Raw genomic sequence first — 14,718 nt, 5'->3', positions numbered from 1 at the left:
TCATTTAAAATTGAAGGAGAAATAAAAAGCTTCCCAGACAAAGAACAACTCAAGGAATTCATTACAACCAAACCAATGCTGCAGGAAATATTAAGGGGCCTGGTGTAAACAGATAAAGTGGGAAAAGAATACAGGAAAAAAAAAAAAAAGGAATACACCTTTAAAGAAGAAAATGGCAATAAACAACTACATATCAATAATAACCTTAAATGTAAATGGATTAAATGATCCAATCAAAAGACATAGGGTAGCTGCGTGGATAAGAAAACAGGACCCGTACATATGTTGTCTACAAGAGACACACCTTAGAACAAAAGACACACACAGATTGAAGGTAAAAGGATGGAAAAAAATGTTTCATGCAAATGGAAATGAAAAAAAAGCTGGGGTAGCAATACTTATATCAGACAAATTGGACTTTAAAACAAAGGATATAGTAAGAGATAAAGAAGGCCACTACATAATGATAAAGGGAGTAATCCAACAGGAAGATATAACTATTATAAATATCTATGCACCTAATATAGGAGCACCCAAATATATAAAACAGACTTTGATGGATTTAAAGGGCGAGATCAACAGCAATACTATAATAGTAGGGGATTTCAATACCCCACTAACATCACTAGATAGATCCTCAAGAAAGAAAATTAACAAAGAAACAACAGACTTATTGGAAACACTAGATCAACTCGATTTAATAGATATCTTCAGAACCTTTCACCCTAAAGCAGCAGAATATACATTCTTTTCAAGTGCTCATGGTACATTCTCTAGGATAGACCACATGTTAGGGCACAAAAGTGCTCTCAACAAATTTAAGAAGACTGAAATCATATCAAGCACTTTCTCCGATCACAACGGCATGAAACTAGAAATGAATCACAGCAGAAAAGCTCAAAAATTCTCAAACACATGGAAACTAAATAGCAGGTTGTTAAATAATGAATGGATTAAGAATGAGATCAAAGAAGAAATAAAGAAATTCCTAGAAACGAATGACAATGAGCATACAACAACTCAAAATTTATGGGACACAGCGAAAGCAGTGCTGAGAGGGAAGTTCATAGCACTACAGGCACACTTTCAGAAGCTAGAAAAAGCTCAAATAAACAACTTAACCCTGCATCTAAAAGAATTAGAAAAAGAACAGCAAGTAAAGCCCAAATGTAGTAGAAGGAAGGAAATAATAAAGATCAGAGCAGAAATAAATGACATAGAGGCTAAAGAAACAATACAGAGGATCAATGAAACTAGAAGCTGGTTCTTTGAAAAGGTAAACAAGATTGATGAACCTTTAAGTAGACTCACCAAGAAAAAGAGAGAGAGGACTCAAATAAATAAAATTAGAAATGAGAGAGGAGAAATAACAACTGACACAACAGAAATACAAAATATTGTAAGAAAATACTATGAAGAACTGTATGCCAAAAAACTAGACAACCTAGATGAAATGGACAAATTCCTTGAAACATACAATCTTCCAAAAATCAATCTGGAAGAATCAGAAAACTTAAACAGACCGATTACACCAAAGGAGATCGAAACAGTTATCAAAAAACTCCCAACAAAGAAAAGTCCGGGGCCCGATGGCTTCACAACGGAATTCTACCAAATATTCAAAGAAGAACTAACTCCTATCCTTCTCAAACTATTTCAAAAAATTCAAGAGGAAGGAAGACTTCCAAACTCCTTTTATGAGGCGAGCATAATTCTGATTCCAAAACCAGGCAAAGACAACACAAAGAAAGAAAATTATAGGCCAATATCTCTGATGAATATAGATGCTAAAATCCTCAACAAAATATTAGCAAACCGGATCCAGCAATATATGGAAAAAATCATACACCATGATCAAGTGGGATTTATTCTGGGGAGGCAAGGCTGGTACAATATTCGTAAATCAATCAATGTGATTCATCACATAAACAAAAAGAAGGAGAAAAACCATATGATAATTTCAATAGATGCAGAAAAAGCATTTGATAAAATCCAGCACCCATTCATGATCAAAACTCTCAGCAAAGTGGGAATACAGGGAACATACCTCAACATGATAAAAGCCATCTATGAGAAACCCACAGCCAACATCATACTCAATGGGAAAAAATTAAAAGCAATACCCTTAAGATCAGGAACAAGGCAGGGGTGCCCCCTTTCACCACTCTTATTTAACATAGTCCTGGAAGTCCTAGCCACAGCAATCAGACAAGAAGAAGAAATAAAAGGCATTCAAGTTGGAAAAGAAGAAGTAAAACTATCATTATTTGCAGATGATATGATATTGTATATAGAAAACCCTAAAGTCTCAGTCAAAAAACTACTGGACCTGATAAATAAATTCAGCAAAGTGGCAGGATATAAAATCAATACTCAGAAATCAGAAGCATTTTTATACACCAACAATGAACAGTCAGAAAGAGAAATTAAGGAAACAATCCCCTTCACAATTACAACCAAAAAAATAAAGTACCTAGGAGTAAACTTAACCAAGGAGACTAAAGACTTGTACTCGGCAAATTACAAAACATTGATAAAAGAAATCAAGGAAGATACAAACAAGTGGAAGCATATACCGTGCTCATGGTTAGGAAGAATAAACATCATTAAAATGTCTATATTACCCAAAGCAATTTATAAATTCAATGCAATACCAATGAAAATACCAATGACATACTTCAAAGATATAGAACACATATTCCAAAAATTTATATGGAACCAAAAAAGGACACGAATAGCCTCAGCAATCTTAAAAAAGAAGAATAAAGTGGGAGGTATCACACTTCCTGATATCAAGTTATACTACAAGGCCATTGTGCTCAAAACAGCCTGGTACTGGCATAAGAACAGGCATATAGATCAATGGAATAGAACAGAGAACCCAGAAATAAACCCACAGTTTTATGGACAACTGATATTTGACAAAGGAGGTAAGGAAATACAATGGAGTAAAGACAGCCTCTTTAACAAATGGTGTTGGGAAAATTGGACAGCTACCTGCAAAAAAATGAAACTAGATCACCAGCTTACACCACTCACAAAAATAAACTCAAAATGGATAAAAGACTTGAATGTAGGCCGTGAAACCATAAGCATCTTAGAAGAAAACATAGGCAGTAAGCTCTCGGACATCTCTCGGAGCAATATATTTGCTGATTTATCTCCACGGGGAAGTGAAATAAAAGACAGGATAAACAAATGGGACTATATCAAACTAAAAAGCTTTTGCACAGCTAAAGACAACAAGAACAGAATAAAAAGACAAACTACACAATGGGAGAACATATTTGACAATACGTCTGATAAGGGGTTAATAACCAAAATTTATAAAGAACTTGCAAAACTCAACACCAGGAAGACAAACAACCCAATCCAGAAATGGGCAAAAGAGATGAATAGACACTTCTCCAAAGAGGACATACAGATGGCCAATAGGCATATGAAAAAATGCTCAACATCACTAATCATTAGAGAAATGCAAATTAAAACCACAATGAGATATCACCTTACACCAGTCAGAATGGCGCTTATCAACAAAACAACACAGAATAAGTGCTGGCGAGGATGTGGAGAAAAGGGAACCCTTCTGCACTGCTGGTGGGAATGCAGACTGGTGCAGCCACTGTGGAAAACAGTATGGAGATTCCTCAAAAAACTGAAAATCGAACTGCCTTTTGACCCAGCTATCCCACTTTTAGGAATATACCCCAAGGACACCATAGAAGGGCTCGAAAAGGAGAAATGCACCCGCATGTTTGTTGCAGCATTGTTCACAATAGCGAAGATCTGGAAACAGCCCAAGTGTCCATCAGAGGACGAGTGGATTAAAAAACTTTGGTACATATATACTATGGAATACTACTCAGCCATAAGAAATGATGACATCGGATCATTTACAATAACATGGATGGACCTTGATAACATTATACGGAGTGAAATAAGTAAATCAGAAAAAAAAAACTGAGATGAATCCATACATAGAAGGGACATAAAAATGAGACTCAGAGACATGAACAAGAATGTGATGGCAACAGGGGCGGGGGGGTTGGGGGAGGGGGGATGGGGTGAAGAAGGAGAGAGGGGTTAGGGGAGGGGAGGGGCATAAAGAAAACCAGATAGAAGGTGACAGAAGACAATCTAACTTTGCGGGAGGGGTATACAGCACAATCAAATGTCAAAATAATCTAGAGATATTTTCTCTCAACAAATGTACCCTGATTTATCAATGTCACTGCATTAAATTTAATAAAATAAAAAAAAAAAAAAAAAAAAAAAAAAAAAAAAGAAAAAAAGAAAACCCTCCCAGTTTCTGTAGGATGATGTGGCAGCATGTGCGCATTCACAGATGATGACATAACACTGTATACAGCGGAGCAGCCCACGGCCATGCCAGTCGCGATGTGGACGGTACAGAGGAAAGTTCAGTGTGTTCTGTGGTTCGCTAAATTCAAATCCGTGACCAAAGTGCAACATGAATATCGGTGCATTTATAACGAAGCGCCACCAATAGGAATAACATTACTCGGTGGGATAAGTGTTGAAGGAAACCAGCAGTTTGGTGGAGAAACCCCATTCTGGTAGGCCATCAGTCAGTGACGAGTCTGTAGAGGCTATATGGCAGCGGTTGTCAACCTGTGGGTCGCAACCCCAGCGGGGGTCAAACGACTAAAACAGAGGGGTCACCTAAAGCCATCGGAAAATACATATTTCTGATGGCTTTGGCCGTTGAGAAGCCGCGCTACCGTCTGCAGCAGCACTATTCAGCTTGAACGCACTGTTATGGACGTGCGTTCCAAACTGAATGCCTGCAGTCATGCACAGACGTGATTGCATCATCCGTCCGGGGCCTAAAGGGCGGGGGAAGCGGGGGGGGGGGGGGGGGGGGGGACTCTCCACAGTCCATAGCAGCGCATTACGTGTGTCCGGTGCTTGCTGGTGTCATCAGTGGGTGGGTGCAGCAAGCGCTGGAGGACAGAAGCCTAAGAGGCGGAGAGGCAAGAGGCGGAGAGCCAAGAGAGCCTGTGAGACAGCCTGCTGGTGTAAAAAAGGTTAATAATGTAAAAACAGTACACACACCATACACACAATACTGTGTAAGTGTAAGGTGCTTTGTGTGCAATTATTACACAGTACACAAAGCAGCTTACACTTACACAAAGCACCATACATTTACACAGTGTGAACTACTTCAGTCTTATAAGAGACCACTATAAGATGTAGTTCACACTGTTCCCCAATGTATAATTATCTCCCATATCTCCCACTATTTTCCCATATTCTGAATGAGGAAACTGCTGACATCAGCGGTTCCGGCATTGAATCCGCCTCCTATTGATTTCATTGGGAGTGCGGCAGATTTTGTGGAAGAGAGCTCCCAAGAATCTCGGGTTACCACACAATCCGCCGCAGCCTCCTTTTGATTTCAATAAGAGGTGAGAAATGATAGTTTCCAACACATTTCTTCCCCTCCTATTCAAGTCAATGGGAGGCCGCAGCAGATTCCGCTCAAATATAGAGCATGTTGCTTAATTTTTTCCACGCTAGAACTTTTCCTAGAGCAGAAAAATTCCAAAGGTGGAATCCGCCACCCCCAATAGACTTCTATAGGAGGCAGATCTTTTACACTGCAGAATCCGCACAGCAGATGCCTCAGTGTGAGGCCTCTTTCAGTCTATTGGGGGTGGCGGATTCCACCTTTGGAATTTTTCTGCTCTAGGAAAAGTTCTAGCGTGGAAAAAATTAAGCAACATGCTCTATATTTGAGCGGAATCTGCTGCGGCCTCCCATTGACTTGAATAGGAGGGGAAGAAATGTGTCGGAACTGCATTTCTGCCGTACAGGGGATCTCTCTTCTGCGGAATCCACGGGTCTCCCATTGAAGTAAATGAGATGTGGATTCCACCGCAGAAACCGCTGCTTTATAGTGTGAAAGAGCCCTGAAAGATATCATGCTGTGCAGAAACTGCAGTGTATCCTATGACGTAGTTCACACTGTTCTATATAGAAAACTTGCCACTAATCTGGAAAAAACAGATCCATTAGTTAAGCAGCTATTTACGGAATGGTAGCCCCAATACACTAGGTAAGGAGGTCCATTAGTAATAAATATTTCTCAATATATAATTAAATATTGTTTTAGTGATTAATCACTGTTTAAATTATGTTTGATTTGTAGCAATGAGAATACATAATGCATATCAGGTATTTACATTCCAAATCATAACTGTAGCAAAATTACAGTTATGAAGTAGCCACCAAAATTATTTTTTGGTTTGGGGTCACCGCAACGGAGGAACTGTATTGCAGAGTCACGGCATTAGAAAGGTTGAGAACCACTGCTATACGGGATAGCTACCTAAGGAGTCCTATCGAACTGCACTGAATAGGTATGAAACTGGGAGAGTTTTCCTTTTATTTGGTGCAGACTTCACATTTCTATCGTCTTTTGTTGCTTTCCTGTGACCGGTCAAAAGTGCACCATGACTTTACGGACACACTGTATTTCTACTGGACACTGCTGTTTTTGATAGAGAAAAAGAGAGAGAGAGAGACAGGGACATTACCTAACAAAACATTTGACCTTGAGGAGCACAATTGGTCATCTTACCTGTCCTCCAATGGCAGGTAGGTCTCCTCCTTAAGTCACACTGCTGCAGCTACAATGATCCCTGAAGGGCTTACAACCCAGTGCAGCCCTTTCCAGCCCCGACCCTCCCCTGCTTCTGCTGCTGGGATGCCACTCCATGCTTCTCTGGTCTGGATAATTCGTTCACATCCCAGATGTCCATTCCTCCAAGACAGTGTGCCCTTCTCTGAAAGATGGGGTGATGGCAGTGCCTACCTTGTGGACTCACTTGACATCCTGTGTGGGGTTCTGAAGCTGAGACGGCAAAGCTAAGTACCAGACCCTTAGTGAACTGGGAGAGATGCAGGAAGGGATCCCATGTCAGCAGCCAGACCATGGAGTTGGGGGACTTTTCTTTTCCAGGCATTAAAAGGTGAGTTTTTTTAAAGAAGTGATCAAGATGACACTATTTCCAGTTTAGAGAAAAGCATTACCTTGGCCCAGTATGGAGTTGCCACAGAAGAGGGAAGACAACCAGGTCTCTACTAGGGAGATGCCTGGCTGCAGGTCTGGGCTAAAGGGACAGTGAGTGACCTGGGACACTGCATCATGAGGGCCCTAGAGCCCTGGGAACTGCAGAAGCTAGTTAGGACATGAGAGAAGTCAGGGGCACCTCACGGAGGCAGAACCTGGAACAGCAGCATTTAAGGGAAGAGAGAGGAGGGGAGAAAGCCCGAGAGCAAAGGGCAGCAGGAGGCAGGAGGGAGCGTAAGGTCGGGAAGGCAGGAGGAGAGATGGGTCCCATGGAAGACAGCGTGCCCTGAGCACCTGACCCCACCCGCTTCATGTGGATGCCTGCAGGCCCTCCTGTTCATTTTCCATGATAGCGCTGTGAGGCGGGCAGGTATCGTCCCCCTGCTCCAGGTGCTGGTGACACTGGAGCTCAGAAAGGCTCAGTAAGTTCTCTGGGAGCTGGAACTGGAAACAAGCCCTGAGCCATCTGCCCACCCCTGGGATCCTCTCATGATTCAAAAGCCACTGTTTACAACATCTGGATTTTTCTGGAATGTCCTGCGAGGCCAGGCTTTCCTATGGTCTGGAGTGAGACATCATGATGTGTCTTCTCTCTTCTGTGTACCAGCTCAACCAAGTCCCAGGAGAGGAAAACCCCATTTTCCTTCCTTCGGATGCAAAATACGACTGGCTCCTGGCCAAAATCTGGGTGCGCTCCAGCGACTTCCATGTCCACCAGACCATCACCCACCTTCTACGCACTCACCTGGTGTCTGAGGTTTTTGGCATTGCCATGTACCGCCAGCTGCCTGCCGTGCACCCTATTTTTAAGGTAGGGCAACCTACTGCCTCCCCTAGTGGAAGAATATATCTGGGTGTAGAGGGAAAGGAGGGGAGGAGCAGGGACCCCTGCACAGGGCTGTGTGTGGGAGTGGCCAGCACACAGGGACTCCCAGCCCTGTGTTCAGGGTACAGGAAGGCCTGCTGAAAGGCTGCTGGTTCCTGAGGACACAGGGCTGGGGGCTGGTCACCGTGGTGGCCTGAGGTTGGAGGACTGAGTCTGAGGAGACACATGAGTGCAGCATGGCCCTTGTCTGAGCCTCCACTATCATTGACCTTCTCTTTTCCCGAATCTTAGCAAAACTGTTGGGGTGACTGCAGACTAAAAATGTTTCCATGTGCCTCGGTTTTCCATCTGTAAAACAAAGATCATCTGCCTCATGGGATTATTGTAAGAATTAACATAATTAACAAATTTAGAGAGCTGAAGACCATGCCTGGTACATGGATAAGCTCCTCACAAGCATCGGCTATGATCATTTTGATTATTATCACTATTGCTAAGCATCCAAGCGGCACCCTAGGCCTCCAGCGTCTCCTCAGCTGTGAAGACCAGCATGCCCTCCAGCACTTCCTCCCTGAGCCCCAGTATCACCGCCCACACACACACAGTGGACTGAGGTTTTTGGCATTGCCATGTACCGCCAGCTGCTTGCCGTGCACCCTATTTTTAAGGTGGACTGGACCGAGGACTGGATGGAGATGCGGAGGCTCCCTGGGGCTCCAGAGGAGATGCAGACCTGGTCAGGAGCCCTGGCCGGGCCTTCTCTAACATTCTCTCTGGCCCCCCACCTAGCTCCTGGTGGCACACGTGCGGTTCACCATCGCCATCAACACCAAGGCCCGAGAGCAGCTCATCTGCGAGTACGGCCTCTTCGACAAGGTGGGCGCCTCCTACCCCACCCCATGCAGGGCAGGCCACTGCCTGGTGGGCACCCACTTCTCAAAACCCCCATCCCACCTCAGATCCAGATTTCCTCTCAGGAGACCAGACCCTGAGGCACCGGAGGTGGAGGCCTGGGAAGGGTGGGGACTGGAACAAGCAGAGTGAAGGCTCTCGGGTCCTTTGGCAGTCTCTGCACCCTTGCACCCAGCCACTGGACAAGCTCTCCTCTTTGGAGTGCACTGCCTGCAGCTCGCCACCAGTTCTTCCTCCTGTGTTGTCTCCATCACCTCCTCCAGCCCTTGCTCTCCCCACTTCTGGTGTGTGGGTACAGATCCTGCCTCCTGGCACCCACTCCTCACCCTTTATGCACTGGGGAGCCACATTCCCCTCCTACTCTGCCGTCTTTCACTCTGAACACAGCCTCCCCTTCTGCCCATTCAGGCTGTCAGTGCTCCCAACCTGTCTCCTCCTCAGGGGGGCCTTGGTGCCTGCTTGTCCCTTATATCTCTCAGGCAGCACCCCACCGTGTTTTGAACTCCCCCCCCCCATTTAGCCTTACCAAGCCCAGATTCCTCTGTCCCTCCCCCTACGCTGCACCCCTCATCCCTGACCTCTCTCCTTCCCATACCCTATTAGAGAGAGGCCAGATGATCACCACGGTGGAGCCACTGTTTGGGCTGCAAAAGACAAAACCCAACTCAAAGCAGCTGAAGCTGCAAAGAAAACGTACTGTCCCATGTACCTCAACATAGAGGCATGAGGGAGCCTCAGACCAAAATGGGCAGAGGACTCAGTGTCCCCAGGGTCCAAGCACACTGGCTCACACTCTTCCTCTCTTCGAACTGTGGTCTCTTTCTCCCGGAAGGCTTTCCCCTATGGGAGGAGGAAGAGGACACCATCATGGTGAGCTCCAGGCTCAGTTTCCATGTAACAATGGAGGAATAACTAACTGATTACAGCCCCTTGGATCAAACGACCCCTGGGGATATATGTCTGGCACCTCAGCACCAAAGTCCTTCTTGGAAGGTTCTGTGGCCTGACTGCTCCGTGTGCGCGCGCACCTGAGAGCCTGGGCACCTGTGTCTAAGCCACTGGGAGGAGGACCAGGACTGCTCCCTGTGGTTCTCTCAGCCTGGAACACCTCAAGCCCTTGACAGGGCTGTGCAGGTCCTGAAGGCTGGCACCTGTCTCTTTCATCCAGAGATTGCCACTGAAAGCAGTATGTACATGCCAGCAGTTGGTTCAGAACTAAAGTGGTCGCAAGGCTGCAGCCTCCAGGTCCCCGCTCTGCCGGCTATCCAGATGTCCTCCCTGGGTGGGCCCTGCCTGGGTGGGCCCTCCCTCTGCGGTTGCCCCCAGTCTGCACATCCCCATCTATCTCAACCCCCTGCATTAGATCAGGCAGAGGTTCCTTGCTGTAACCTCTGCATTGGGCTGCCCTGGCATTCTCTGAGTCAAACATCCCTCTATCCAACCATGCAAGACATAGCTTTGGCCCTCTTCACACCTGGCCACCACACTGCTGACCACAGTGTCTCCTGGCGAGCTCTGGGGCTGTAGGCTGGAGAGGGGGAACTGGCCTCAGCTCACAGCAATCTCTCTTCCCTCCCACTCAAGGCCAATGCCACAGGTGGTGGTGGGCACGTGCAGATGGTGCAAAGGGCCATGCAGGACCTGACCTACACCTCCCTGTGCTTTCCTGAGGCCATCAAGGCCCGGGGCATGGAGAGCACAGAGGACATCCCCTACTACTTCTACCGGGACGACGGGCTACTCGTGTGGGATGCCATCAAGATGTAAGTGCACGCTGGGCTGTGGGACCCAGAGGCAGATTAAGGTCGGTTGAGGCCCCAGACACAGAAGGAAATATTGGGCCCCTTACATTTAAAAAAATGTAAAGTTGGGGTTTTGCAGGGCCCTTCAGAAGTTGGGGCCCAGGGCACACGCCGGGTGCACTCGCTGTTAAATCTGCCTCTGGTGGGACCTACTCTGTGGTGGAGGGTAGGTCTTGGAGGGGTGGGTGTGGGCACTACTGGACCCAGCCAGGGGTCTGCACGGCTGACTCAGGAGGCCAGGGACCTGGCTTGATTGCCAGGGCACTAATGGAGAAGGGGGATAGATGGGGGTGGGGTTGACCTTAATGACTTGGACATTAAGGAGTGACAGTCACTGATGGGACCCTGCCCTGGGTTGCAAGGGCATAGCTCTGCAGACCCTGGCTGGATCACCCCCTCCTAGCGGGCCCTTTTTCCTGAGCCAGGTTTACTGCCGACGTGGTGAACATCTACTATGAGAGTGACCAGGTGGTGGTGGAGGACCAGGAGCTGCAGGACTTTGTGCAGGATGTTTATGTATATGGCATGCGGGGCAAGAAGGCCTCAGGTGGGGACCACGCCCAGCTCTCCCCCAGTTCTCTTTTATTTATTTATTTATTTATTTATTTATTTATTTATTTATTTATTTTTACAGGGACAGAGAGAGAGTCAGAGAGAGGGATAGACAGGGACAGACAGACAGGAACGGAGAGAGATGAGAAGCATCATCAGTTTTTCGTTGTGACACCTTAGTTGTTCATTGATTGCTTTCTCATATGTGCCTTGACCGCAGACCTTCAGCAGATCAAGTAACCCCTTGCTCAAGCCAGCGACCTTGGGTCCAAGCTGGTGAGCTTTTGCTCAAACCAGATGAGCCCGTGCTCAAGCTGGAGACCTTGGGCCTTGAACCTGGGTCCTATGCATCCCAGTCCAACGCTCTATCCACTATGCCACCGCCTGGTCAGGCCAGTTCTCTTTTCTGCTCCTCTCTGCACCTCTCAATTTCTTTGGGCAACATCCTCCTGTGGCACTCACCCTGGTACCTGCTGTTAGTGCCAGAGTCCCAAAGGGACTCCTGCCCACCAGTATGTTTCATAGGGACATTTCAGGGGCTTTCTGTGACCCTGATAGCCTGGGTCAGAAACATCAGGACACTGGTCCAAGCTGCTCTCTTCCCAGTGTGTCTTGCCCATGCCGGACCCTCCAGCACTGGTGGTGGGGGGAGCCCGGGGACAGTTGGGGCAGCAGTGTGGCTCTGCTGATTGGATGTCCCTCCTGAGAGGTGGGGACTTAGCTGGCTCCTGGCTCTGCTGTAGGCTTCCCCAAGTCCATCAAGACCAGGGAGAAGCTGGCCGAGTACCTGACCGTTGTGATCTTCACAGCCTCAGCACAGCACGCAGCAGTGAACTTTGGCCAGGTGGGCAAGGGCAGGGGGAGACCTCTGAGTGAGCCACTGCTATGGCCAACTTAACCTCGACTGCTACTGACCTACAGGGTGAGGCTGCTGCCCTCCTCCTGGTCTTTTAGCCTGCCAGTCAGGTAGAGGAAGCCAGGTGGACCTCAGGCAGTCTCGGGGCCTGAATTGGGTATTCCCACTCAGGCTTCGGCCCACTTAGTGGAGGACCCCGGCTGGTCACAGTGAGGGGGTTGTAACCTGGCTGCCGGTACCCCGTTGGAAGGAGGGGAGCACCCAGGTGGGAGGCGGGAAATGCAGAAAGGCAGCAGCTGGGTTGCGTGTCTGTGGCTCTCCCTGCAGTATGACTGGTGTTCCTGGATCCCCAATGCCCCCCCGACCATGCGGGCCCCTCCGCCCACGGCAAAGGGTGTGGTCACCATTGAGCAGATCGTGGATACACTGCCAGACCGAGGCCGCTCCTGCTGGCATCTGGGCGCGGTGTGGGCACTGAGCCAGTTCCAGGACAACGAGGTGAGTCCATTCTGCCCCTTCTGGTGGGTAGGATGTCCCAGGTTTAACCCACGCCCCCACCTCAGGGTGTGTGACTCAGAACTCAGGAATCCTGACTTCTGGGGCTGCAGTGGCCCGCAGGGTCCTCCAGTGCCATCCCCACAAAAGCATTCCAACCCCCAGCTTTTGACAAAGTTCTCTCGTGTGTATTTCTCACTGGCACCCTGGAGGGAACCACTAAGAGATTCCTGGGTATCCTTCCAGACATTTCCATGCACATATACCTTGTTTAGGCTCATCCCAAAGCTGTGTATCTCAGAGGACACAATCCCATGGCATTAGCTCAGTGCTGCACAGAATGACTGTACCAGCCCAGACCATGGGCATTAACTTTTTTTTTAAATTTGTTTACATAGTTATAAGTGTTCCCCCAAATATATCTCCCTCCCTCCCCACCCCATGTTCTCCTTGATACCCCTCCCCCACCACCTTCCCCCTTCCCTCCAAGATTTACTATCCTGCCCTGTATCTCTCTGTGTTATGTGTATATACTTTCCCTAATGTCTTTCCTTTCTTTGATCCCATCTTCTCATCCCCTCTCCCTCTGACCACTTTCCCTCTGGACTCTTTGAACCCTTCTCTGACTCTGTTCCATTCCTTAGTTCACATTGTTCATTGGATTCCTCAAATGAGTGAGGTCATATGATATTTTTCTTTCTCTGCCTGGCTTATTTTGCTTAGCATAGTAGACTCCAAGTCCATCCATGTTGTTGCAAAAGGTAAGATTTCCTTCTTTTTCACGGCCATGTAGTATGATGTCCATAGTATATATGTACCACAGCTTTTTAATCCACTCGTCCACTGACAGACACTTGGGCTGTTTCCAGATCTTGGCTATTGTAAACAATGCAATAAACATGGGGGTGCATTTCTACTTTTGAATCAGTGATTTGTTATTCTTAGGATATATGCCTAAAAGTGGGTAAAAAGGCAGTTCTATTTTTAATTTTTTGAGGAATCTCCATACCGTTTTCCACAGTGGTTGCACCAGTCTGCATTCCCACCAGCAGTGCAGGAGGGTTCCCTTTTCTCCACATCCTCACAGCACTTGTTATGTGTTGTTTTGTTAATGAGCACAACTCTGACAGGTGTGAGGTGGTATCTCATTGTGGTTTTAATTTGCATTTCTCTGATGATCAGTGATGTTGAACATTTTTTCATATGCCCATTGGCCATCTGTATGTCCTCTTTGGAGAAGCATCTAGTTATCTTGCCTAACTTTTGATTGGATTGTTTACCTTCCTGGTGTTGAGTTTTACAAGTTTTTTATAGATTTTGGTTATTAACCCTTTATTGGATGTGTTGGCGAATATGTTCTCCCATTGTGTAATTTGTCTTTTTATTTTGTTAATGGTGTTTATTGCTGTGCAAAAGCTTTTTAGTTTGATATAGTCCCATTTGTTCATCCTGTCCATTATTTCACTTGCCCGTGGAGTTAAATCAGCAAATATATTGCTGCAAGAGAGATGTCAGAGCGCTTACTGCCTATGTTTTCTTCCAAGATGATCATGGTTTCATGACTTACATTCAAGTCTTTTATCCATTCTGAGTTTGTTTTTGTGAATTGTGCAAGTTGGTGGTCTAGTTTCATTTTTTTTGCATGTATTTATCCAATTTTCCCAGTACCATTTGTTAAAGAAGATGTCTTTAATCCATTGTATACTCTTACCTCCTTTGTCAAATATCAATTGACCATAAAGGTGTGGGTTTATTTCTGGGTTCTCTGTTCTGTTTCATTGATCTATATGCCTATTCTTATGCCAGTACCAAGCTGTTTTGAGTACAATGGCCTTGTAGTATAACTTGATATCAGGAAGTGTGATACCACCCACATTATTCTTCTTTTTCAAGATTGCTGAGGCTATTCGTGTTCTTTTTTGGTTCCATATGAATTTTTGGAATATTTGTTCTATATCTTTGAAGTATGTCATTGGTATTTTAACTGGCATTGCATTGAATTTATAAATTGCTTTGGGTAATATGGACATTTTAATGATGTTTATTCTTCCTAACCATGAACACGGTATGTTTCCACTTTTTTGTATCTTCCTTGATTTCTTTTATCAACGTTTTATAATTTTCCGATTACAGGTCTTTAACCTCCTTGGTTAAATTTACTCCTAGGTTCTTTATT

At 46.1% G+C, this 14,718-nt stretch overlaps 1 protein-coding gene across 1 annotated transcript in view; it reads left to right on the top strand.

The window, feature by feature from the left end:
* The window catches only part of ALOX5 (arachidonate 5-lipoxygenase), a 61,888-nt gene that overhangs the window by 40,530 nt on the left and 6,640 nt on the right, over positions 1–14,718 (top strand). The window contains exons 8-13 of the mRNA XM_066243599.1: positions 7,707–7,910; positions 8,715–8,801; positions 10,422–10,600; positions 11,065–11,186; positions 11,935–12,035; positions 12,375–12,545. Of these exons, the coding sequence (XP_066099696.1) occupies positions 7,707–7,910; positions 8,715–8,801; positions 10,422–10,600; positions 11,065–11,186; positions 11,935–12,035; positions 12,375–12,545 (864 nt within the window). The remainder of the gene's footprint in view (positions 1–7,706; positions 7,911–8,714; positions 8,802–10,421; positions 10,601–11,064; positions 11,187–11,934; positions 12,036–12,374; positions 12,546–14,718) is intronic.

The sequence above is a fragment of the Saccopteryx bilineata genome, chromosome 9 (assembly GCF_036850765.1).
Source record: "Saccopteryx bilineata isolate mSacBil1 chromosome 9, mSacBil1_pri_phased_curated, whole genome shotgun sequence".
NCBI lineage: Eukaryota > Metazoa > Chordata > Mammalia > Chiroptera > Emballonuridae > Saccopteryx > Saccopteryx bilineata.
This window is presented reverse-complemented; position numbering and strand designations above follow the sequence as displayed.